This window comes from Arachis stenosperma, chromosome 9 (genome assembly GCF_014773155.1).
Source record: "Arachis stenosperma cultivar V10309 chromosome 9, arast.V10309.gnm1.PFL2, whole genome shotgun sequence".
NCBI lineage: Eukaryota > Viridiplantae > Streptophyta > Magnoliopsida > Fabales > Fabaceae > Arachis > Arachis stenosperma.
The window spans coordinates 8,103,019-8,113,703 of record NC_080385.1 but is presented as its reverse complement, the minus strand read 5'-3'; the positions used below and the strand labels follow the sequence as shown (position 1 = coordinate 8,113,703).

The 10,685-nt window shown below is 37.3% G+C and overlaps 1 protein-coding gene across 1 annotated transcript; it reads right to left on the bottom strand.

The window, feature by feature from the left end:
- Positions 1–2,846: 2,846 nt before the first annotated feature.
- LOC130948991 (uncharacterized) lies at positions 2,847–3,206 on the bottom strand. The gene has a single exon (XM_057877836.1). The coding sequence runs from the start codon at positions 3,204–3,206 to the stop codon at positions 2,847–2,849; it is 360 nt and encodes a 119-aa protein (XP_057733819.1).
- Positions 3,207–10,685: the final 7,479 nt, after the last annotated feature.

The following is a 10,685-nucleotide window of genomic DNA, read 5'->3' as shown; positions in this document are numbered from 1 at the left end:
CCATCTCTTGTTGTTCCATTTGACGAAGATCGGCAATTTCTGCCTTCAATTCGTTTGCTTTGTCATCCAATTGGCGAATGGTCATTTGATGTTGTTCCAGCTCCATGCGCAACTTCTCTTGCAACCAGCGACCTTCCTCCAGTTGATGCTCTCTTGCCCTTGCCCTGACCTTGGTGGTAATACTCTCCAGCCTCGCCTGCCTTAGTTCTACTTCTGTCGTTTGAAGTCTATCCCTCAAAAACCTCTCCCTCCAACGGAGGGTGTCAATCAGATCTGTGGTCGGAAGTTCCGCGAGGTCGTCAGGACTAACGGCGTGGTCGTTGAGGGATTCGTGCAACATTTTCTCGGATGAAGACGGGGAGGTATGTTCTACAACGAAGGCCCTCCAAACAAGGATTTTTCTCTCGGAAGAGAGGTTAGAGAAGAAGGTACAGATTATAAGAACTGACGAATGGTTATAACGGACTTACTTGTGCATTGATATAAAGTTGTTTCATATTTCTTTATTTTGATTACTTTGTTTAAATTTTTAATCAAAATTTTAGTTTTATATAAATAAATTAATACATTTGTTTAAATAATGTACGTCTGTTATTCGTTGAAGAATTAAGATAATAATGCCCCTGGTGATTTTATCGGTAAACGAAAAAAAGGTATGGGGAAACATGTGCTGTATTGAGTACCATGGATTGCGCAGAAGTAGCAATAAATGCAAATCTTGGCAAGAGCTAGGCCAAATCATCTTTCTTCCAAGGTGGGATTCGATCTGAACTTTTCTGCTACTGAAGTGAGTCAATGTGACGTTAAAATAGACAGGAAGGGTTGAAGGGTTGTGTACTGCTATTAATAACGTGACACCGAAGGGGAGGTCATTAAGGGGGAACAATTTTTTTTTTATAAATAAAATTTTTCATACGAAACGACAAAACACATAAATAGCGATGCACGAAATTATCTACTAATTGGCATAAAATGATAGCAACACGAGTTACATAATAGCAAAATCCTTACATAATACATATATTAGATAACCAAAAAAATGAGGTGAACCCAATCCTATCCTATCAGACAAAGAGGTGGACAAACAGGATCAACTCATAGTCTGCCCGACAATGCACGCACAAAAGGTGAGCAGCACCTCCATCACCGTCGTTTACGTGCCACCCTCTTCCATAGCGTTGATGGTGGTAAATAGCACCCATGTTTCCACGGCTTGGACATGCATGCGAAACACAGACTATATTATCTCTGTTTAGCACTGGCACGCGACGCAGGTGTGTCCACGACCCTTGGATAATGCCGCGGAACACCAATTTACAGATTGTTAGGGGATCGCTCGCCTCAAGCCCACGAAATGGCCGAATAAGCATCACTGACACTGTGTACTGGGCGGCCGAATGGCCGTGGGCTGCGACAGTGTGCATCACTTCCATCCTCGCAAAACAACACCCGTCGAGAAAAATGTCAGACACAGTAGCCCGAAACAAAATTTCCAGGTGCCCGCTCTGCCTGCATCGCGCAAAGAAGACCCTTCCCCCTTAGTGCATCGAACTCACACTCCACCACCATTGGTCAGAAAATGGAATTGAGGCGCATCGGTATACGAAATCCTCATCCCCTATATTGCGTGCAGCGGTGCACGACATCCTGAGACTGCACAAGTCCCTGACGGATTGTGCTGCAGTCCTCGCGACAATTAAAGTCCAAACATGATGGGGAAGGTTGGCGGTGCCTGCCAGATGCTCCATCTCCTATCCTTAGAATGGATGCCTGATATGATAATTGAATGGGCAGTTATGTATGAGTAGTGGACAACATAAAGGCTCCAAGTAGTACTGTCAATGACTGTTGTTTAAGGTGTCTTTATAGCCACCCGGTGACATTTGCGATGGTGTCCCATCGGTTGTGTTCCATGCCTCTACACCAACTCAGCCACACTCACATCGACTTAGGAAGGTGCCGATTCAGTTTCCCTCGCCTCACACACGGCTTCCTTAGCAAACACGTCCCTTATATTCAAATAATTTTTATTTTTATTTTTTTACTTTCCAGTCATGAAACTCGTAATTAATAATATAGTGAACTCGAGGAAAATCATGCAAAATGTGATGTCCACTTAATAAAATAGATTTATAAAAATCTAACTTTCTTTATCATATTGTCTTCCGTTTTTTCCATTTCGTCGTTTAAGGTTTTCTAGTTTTTTTTTTTGCTCTTTTTGTATTGTGGTATCCGATCAATATATATAAGTATCGGTTTAACCAAGACACGGTTTGCCTGTTATTTGTTGGGATTTATAAACGAGTAATCGACTAGATAATATAAATCGCTATCAAATATTTACTTGACATCATGGATATATAAAAAACACATCATGGATATATAAAAAACATAGCATTCATTATACGATAAATAATATAATATTTAATTATATGTCAATCCTAAACTCAGTGTTGATCCGTCAACCACAATATGCTTGACAATCCTAAACCTTAGGTATGTCTACGTATCGTTCCACCTCGTAGTCGGCATGACAGTGGATGCACGGAATATGGTCCGCGTCTCCGACACCGTGGACGGAGCCCCACTCTGCCGTCCTTCGGCGGAAGTCATACAGAAGACCCATGTGGCATGGGGTCAAGCATCTGGTCGAGTCACAGATCGTATATTCTTCTCCCTATTCCAGCATTTGGACTTCATCCGGCCTAGAAATTGTGAGAACCGCAAAGCAACTCGACTAACACGCGAGGAGTAAACCACCCGCCTCGAGCACGCGAAATAGTTTCAAACCATTTTTTTGCATCGTTGTCGTCCCTTCGACTGAGCAACTCCACTGAAAGTGCATACTAGGCAGCGTTGAATCCATTGCTTGCTGCATTCTGCAGCATTTCCCATCCGATGGCGTGGTTACATCGTATGTAGATCACCCGCAGCACCTCCCGAAACAGAAGCTTCGGGTGACCAATCTCAAAGCACCTATCGAAAAATCTTCGTCCTATTGGGTCGCGCCTCCACCACCACTTCACGTCATGCGGGGGTGGTATAGAAACCATCCTGAGCACAGTATCCTCCTCGCCTGCATCGCGCGCAGCGCAACACGTCATACGGAACCTGCACAGGTCCTCAATGGAGTTTGATAGGACTTTAATGTCTATGGCTAACCAAACGTCGCGGGGTAGTTCGACGGCAGCAGAGAAACGCTCCATTGTAACTTTCCGTTGGACGAGGGCCTGGCAGGTATATGCTTATGACATAAGCATATACCTGCCAGGCCCTCGTCCAACGGAAAGTTACAATGGAGCGTTTCTCTGCTGCCGTCGAACTACCCCGCGACGTTTGGTTAGCCATAGACATTAAAGTCGCGTCAAACTCCATTGAGGACCTGTGCAGGTTCCGTATGACGTGTTGCGCTGTGCGCGATGTAGGCGAGGAGGATACTGTGCTCAGTATGGTTTCTATAGCACCCCTACATGACGTGAAGTGGGGGTGGAGACGCGACCCGATAGGACGAAGATTTTTTGATAGGTGCTTTGAGATTGGTCACCTGAAGCTTCTGTTTCGGGAGGTGCTGCGGGTGTTCTACATACGATGTAACCACGCCATCGGATGAAAAATGCTGCAGAATGCAAATGGATTCGACGCTGCCAAGTTCGCACTTTCAATGAAGTTGCTCAGTTGAAGGGACGACAACGATGCCAAAAAATGGTTTAGAACTATTTGGCGCGCTCGAGGCGGGTGGTTTACTCCTCGCGTGTTACTTGAGTTGCTTTTCGGTTCTCATAATTTCTAAGCCGGAAGAAGTCCAAATGCCAGAAAAGGGAGAAGAACATACGGTCTGTGACTCGACCAGATGCTTGACCCCAGGCCACATGGGTCTTCTGTATGACTTCCGTCCAAGGGCGGTAGAGTGGGGCTGCGTCCACAGTGTCGGAAGCGCAGACCATATTCCATGCATCCACTGTCGCGCCGACTACGAGGTGGAACGATACGTAACATACTTAGGGTTTCAGATTGTCAGGCATATTGTGGTTGACGGATCAACACTGAGTTTAGGATTGACATATATTTAAATATTATATTGTATATCGTATAATGAATGCTATGTTTTTTATATATCCATGATGTGTTTTTTATAAATCCATGATGTCAAGTAAATATTTGACAGCGATTTATATTATCCAGTCGATTATTCATTTATAAATCCCAACAAATAGCAGGCAAACCGTGTCTTAGTTAACCTGGTACTTATATATATTGATCGGATACCACAACACAAAAGGAGCGAAAGAAAAAAAAACTAGAAAACCTCAAACGACGAAATGGAAAAAATGGAAGACAATATGATAAAGAAAGTTACACTTTTATAAATCTATTTTATTAAGTGGACATCACATTTTGCATGATTTTCCTCGAGTTCACTATATTATTAATTACGAGTTTCATGAATGGAAAGTAAAAAAAATAAAAATAAAAATAATTTGAATACAAGGGACGTGTTTGCTAAGGAAGCCATGTGTGAGGCGAGGAAAACTGAATCGGCACGTTCCTAAATCGATATGAGTGTGGCTGAGTTGGTGTAGAGGTATGGTACGCAACCGATGGGACACCATCGCAAATGGCACCGGGTGGCTATAAAGACACCTTAAACAACAGCCATTGACAGTACTACTTGGAGCCTTTATGTTGTCCACTCCTTATACATAACTGCCCATTCAACTATCGTACCAAGCATCCATTCTAACACTACAAAAATATGGCCGATTAGCTACCACAAAAATAGGCAAAAACTCATCGCTAATCTGACGCAAAATATAATTTCTGACAGATTAGCTACCACCTAGCAACCAATGCTTTCCTCGCTAATTACAAGTCGCAGATTAGTGAGGTAAACACAATAGTCGCTAATTCATCGGAAAATTTTTCAGCTACCGAATAGATAGTCGCAAATCTATAACTAAAGTAAAAGCTAATTCCATAGGAGAAATATACTAAAAGGTAGTCGCTGATTAGTGAGAAACTCTACCGCAGCAAACTTATCGCTAAATTCAAGCTAACTTCGTAAACAAAATAAAATACTTAGTTGACGCTAATTAGAGAGGAATTGTTTTGAATCTAACTCGTCGCAAGTTGTCTGCTAATATAATCGCAAATCTGTCGCATTTTATAGCAAATCTATAGCTAATCCTTAATCAAATTTGTAGGAATTTTGTCGCTAGACCAAAGCTATTCTAATTTGCTAGAAAATAATATGTAGTCAATTAGTTGCAATACTATTGCAAATATCATCACAAATGTTATCGCAGATTCCTTTTAAATTAGTAACAAATCGATAGGAATCTCACAAATATTTCAGTCGCAATTGAGTCTTTAATTTGTCACCATCAACAACATCAAATATGTCGTTAATATTCCCTAGAATATTAGAATACCAATTTTGTCGCTATACTAAAATAAACCTCATTATTTTTTATTTATTCATTGTATGTCAGCATTATGAAAGAAATAGAAAATTGAAAATATAAGAATTGAACCATAAAGAAATACATTAATTCAATTAGGAGATATGGAAGAAAACGAAAAGCAAGAGTGTTCTTCCATTACCAATCAAGCTCATAACCAAGACATGATAATGAATATGGAAAAATTTAAAAATGCTAGAACCTACATCATCTCTCTCCTCTTTAAGTTCGCACAATCTCTTTAGCTCCATCTGTCTCTCACGTTCAACAAGCTTCTTTCTGTAAGCTTTAGTAATAAATTTGTCTTTGTCAGCATAGAGGTGGTCATATTTGCTTCTCTCTTTGGCAATCTTTTTCTCATAAACAATATCGCAATAAAGTTTCTGCTTTTTTGCCTTTTTAGTCACATTTTGGATATACCTTGGCTACATCACAATTTGTAGGATGATGATTAGCAATGTCAATTGGCATGAAATTGAATTATTTTATTTTATTTTTATTGACAAACAAAAATAGTAATAATAATAACAATAATAACTAACAAAATTATATCACGAAAAATTAATTTCAACCATAAAACAAGAAGCAACTTTAATTATTAAAACAAAGAGCTAATTACGAATCAACATTGCTTCAAGAAGGGCAGCATCATTATGACAATCCAGCTATCAATACCATATGGAAGGGAAACAAACTATATTTATTAATCTTAAATATAGAGCTTCATATGCTACTTGCCTACTTGATATATATATATATATATATATATAAATTAATTTTAGATTATGTTATATCTTTATAAATTGGACTTTTTCTATACAAATGTGGCTTATTATTAATGCAAAAGGCCAGTTGTGTTACATTAAAGCAATCAGTCTTATTATTAATGCAATATATCAATCACTCAACAAATTCAATTCAATTGATCACAAGAAGTAGTCTAGTTGACATGAGCAGGCACTTGAGTCAACTAACCTGATTATCCCAATACCAAGAGAAAATAGCCAAAGTTTCCAGTCAGGGCGCACTGTTGAGGTGAACTTTTCGAGGAACTCGATTATTAGTATCTGAACAGTTTAGTTTGACTTAATTAGATTTAGAAATGTGTGCATGCAAATGCTAAATGGTTAATTTAGAATAACAATTGGATGCCTGTTCACCTGAAGCACAAATGTCAATCCAACAATTCCCATGAAGAGACGATTCTTAGTCACTCCCTTGAAGACATTCATTTCATCTATTTTCTAGCATTGAACTCATTGAATATCTGAGTCAAAACATTACAATAACAACTATCCCAATAAGAATCCAGTATGCTGTATAATATTACACTATAAAATTATTTAGTTGCAAGGGATGGGGTGGGACAGAGACACATTGTATAAAGAAATTGCGGATTTATCTCCAAATTAAACAATTAATTAAATAGGTTTTCACTACTTACATAGCATAGAACGAATGTGTTGAATATTAAAGTATTCTTCACTTGTAAGGAGTGAGATTTAGAATCTTGATCATCACCATAGATTAATACTTTGCCAACCGAAATTAAGAATGAGAAGAATGGTCACTTGATAGATTGCTTGGGAAAGCAAATATACAAAAATATCATAAACTGATAGGATCCAAAGAGGCATATGTAATCTGTTTCCAGGCTACATACAACTGAATGATGATCCACAACAGAACAATGTGCAAGTTTAATATCTCGTATTAAGAATGGTATACTCTAGCTACTACCTGTATGATCAAGTTCCTCCACATGAAAATAGTTATGAGAGATTCCCTGAAAGATCGAGCAAAAGAGCACAGGGTGTGAAATTAAGGTGACAGACATTGTAAAAGGCAGAAATCAGATCCAAATAAAGCAATACAAACCTTCAGCCAACTGGTGATTTGCGCATAGAAAGACCATTATCTGCCTAAAAGAAACATAGCAAAAGATAGTCAAGAACTATATAAGTATAAGCAAAAAAATATACAATTAAAATATACAATTAAAGATCCAGAGATGGAAGACCACCTCGCTTTGTCTCAGAATTGAAGGGGAAGACATGGAAAACTATCGAATTTGATCTGGTAATTAAGATCAAAATTCATCCCCAACTGCCATGACTCGATTAATTAAGTTCAGCTTTAAAATCAATACGTCAATACATACATATATACAGACATATATTAACCAACAAGCTAACTAATTAGTAGGACCAACCTTCACGGCCCAAGAAAGAATTTTCTTCTCAGTTGGAGATCCTGGAATTTGAGTTGTTGAGGCATGTGTGGAGTCATGGAGGGCGACGACGTGCTGCTAGCCTGTTGCTGCGTGGAGCCTTGTCGGGGAGGACGACGAAGACAGAGAGGTGCTACGAGGAAGGGAGAGAAAAGGAAAAGGTCACGGGACGCAAGCCAGGAAATGCACTTGCCTTGATTTTCTCGCTTCCCAAAATCACATGAAACTTTATAAAATCGTCGTTAGCAATAAGGCAAATATATAATATATTTGTACTACTAATAATGCAGATAAAAACTCAGCAGGCACTGAAAAATATGTGAATCTTCAATAAATTACAATTTTACATAGACAAATATTTCATGTCTAACTATATATAATATAGGTTTCATGTTTTGTTAGTTATGTTGTACCTATGTCCCTAATTGTATAGCTAAAATATTAGGCAAAATAAACATAGCAGTGGCTGCATGTATATCTTTGAGTATATATATATATATATATATATATATATAGACACACACACACACACACACACACACTTAGCTGCACCTCAACCCAAGGCTGCATTTGGAAACAACAAACCCCCAGCATTCAAAATTATAGCCAGAAGATGCTCCTCCATTTACAGCAACTTGACTTAAAAAATGAGCAGCAGTTACACCCTTTACCGTAACACTGATGCAACAACACATGCATTTTCACAAACACATAGAGAGCAACAACAACAAGAGGGAGGAATGATGAATACATTGAGTTTTTTGGATCCTGACATGAAATTAGCACAATCAGCCGCACCAAGCCACCATTTTTGAAGTTAATTCTTCATCCTGCAATGATCAAGGAAACTAATTAAACTAAATTAAAAATAGACAATGGCTTCCTTAAATTATAAATAAACCCCCTAAATATTAAAAAAATACAAATATCAAAATATTATTTAAACTTTAATGTCTAACATTTGCCAAAACTTAGATAAATAGTATCAAATTATAAGACAACAACAATACCAATTAAAATATAAAATATAAAATAAAGCAACAACACAAATAAAAAAATTGAAAGTAATACAGCAACAACACACAATTAAAGACATTAACAAGGATTACGACAATTTTAGGCTTTGAGGACAATTTCAGAATAAAACACACAACAAGAATTATCAAAATTTCAGGCTTTGAGGACAATTTCAGCAGAGAACACAGAACACAGAACAAGGCTTATCAAAATTTCAGACATTGAGCAGAGTTAATCATCCAAAGCAAGAACACAGAACAATACAAAGAACGAAAATAAAGATCTAAATAAATTAACTAATCAGTAATCATTCAATCCAAAACAGAGCTAATCATTCAATGATTCAAATCAATCTGAGTAACACTAGCAGAATCCCAAAAACATCAATGTTCTGATCAGAACTAAGAACAGAGAATGAAAAAATAAAAATAAAAATGAACCCATTGCCTTCGTTCTGAACAATCTGAGCAAATGGAAAGAAGAACGATGGATCCGGAGACCAGATGACGAATAGGACGACGGACGGCGAAAGAAGTGCGGCGGAGCAAACGAAGAGCAGAGGGTTGAACTATTGGAAAGGGGTTGGATGACAGAGACTTCGATCGCGACGACCACTGACGAAGACCACCGTTGGCGAGCTTGAGGAAGACGCAATGACGCATCGATTGCCCAATGACGGAGAAGGGCAGACGAACGGACGAGCACATGGTGGTCCCTGAAGGCTTGAACGCAACGGATGGCAGCGCACACCTTGCGGTGGTGGGGGAGACTCAAAACCTAGGGTTGTGTTTTGGGGATGGGTAATGATGAGTGAAACCTTGTTAGGGAAAAGAAAAGAAACCGTTCGAGAAGCCAGGTTATTCTTCTACCCTTAACATCAAACGGCGACGTTTACGTTGAGTGAAGGCGAAGAAAAAGGGTGAAAGTCGTCAAGAAGAAGGTGAACTCTGATCTCTGAACGAAGGAGAAGGCGCAGGTTTGTGAAAATTAAAGGAAAAAATTGTGTTAGAGCGCACTTACATTAAAAATACTTTTGAAGTGTACCAAAACATAATTTGGATTTTTTTAATTAAAAAAGTTGTTTAAATAAAATATTTTTATTTAATTTAAAATTTATTTACATATATTTTTTTAAAAAAGTTTTTTTATTTAAAAAATAAATTATAAACTAATAATACCTTATTTTGTCAATGAACTATAGCTCAAATGGCATAATCTTTTCATACTCACTTGGAAGTTGCAAGTTCGAGTTTCACTCTTAACTTTGAAAAAAAAACAATACCTTACTTAAAAAAATAAAATAAAAACAAAAGATATTTTTTATATTTGATTTTTTTTTTAAAAAAAACTTAGCTAAATGTGAAATAGCTTTTTGTCTATTAAAAAAATCTTTTTAAAAAAGATGAAAAAAATAAGTTTTTTTTTTTTTTCAAAAGTCAATCCAAACTGACTCTAGGACTGCATTTAGTTCTAAGAATTAGACAAGACAAGATAATGAAACAAAACACAAAGGGTAGAGACACAAAAATTAATGATTTTGTATTTTATTTGGTGATAATTAGGATAAATTATAAAAGTCTAATTTATTCTATTTTTTCATTCAAAAAATTGGAAAGAAAAATAGAACAATAAAAAATATAATTAAGAAAAATTAATAAGAATAATAAAAAATAAAAAATAAGTTTTGTCTCTTATTAGTGTTTCTGTGTTTTTCCTATTAAGATGGACACAAAATACACTAATTCAGTGTCTCTAGGCACAATGTCTCTACTTATGTCTCATCTGTCTAACACGACTTTGTGTCTTAATGTCCCTGTCTCAATATATCATGCCTATAAATAAACACAGGCTAGGTTACTCTTTAAAAGCATTCTTTTTTCAGAAAAGTGTATCCATAAATATTAAGATAAGGATACGCTTTATAAGTGATATTTTTAATATCTAAGGAGACACTTTTCAAGTGATGCCATAATTGTGTT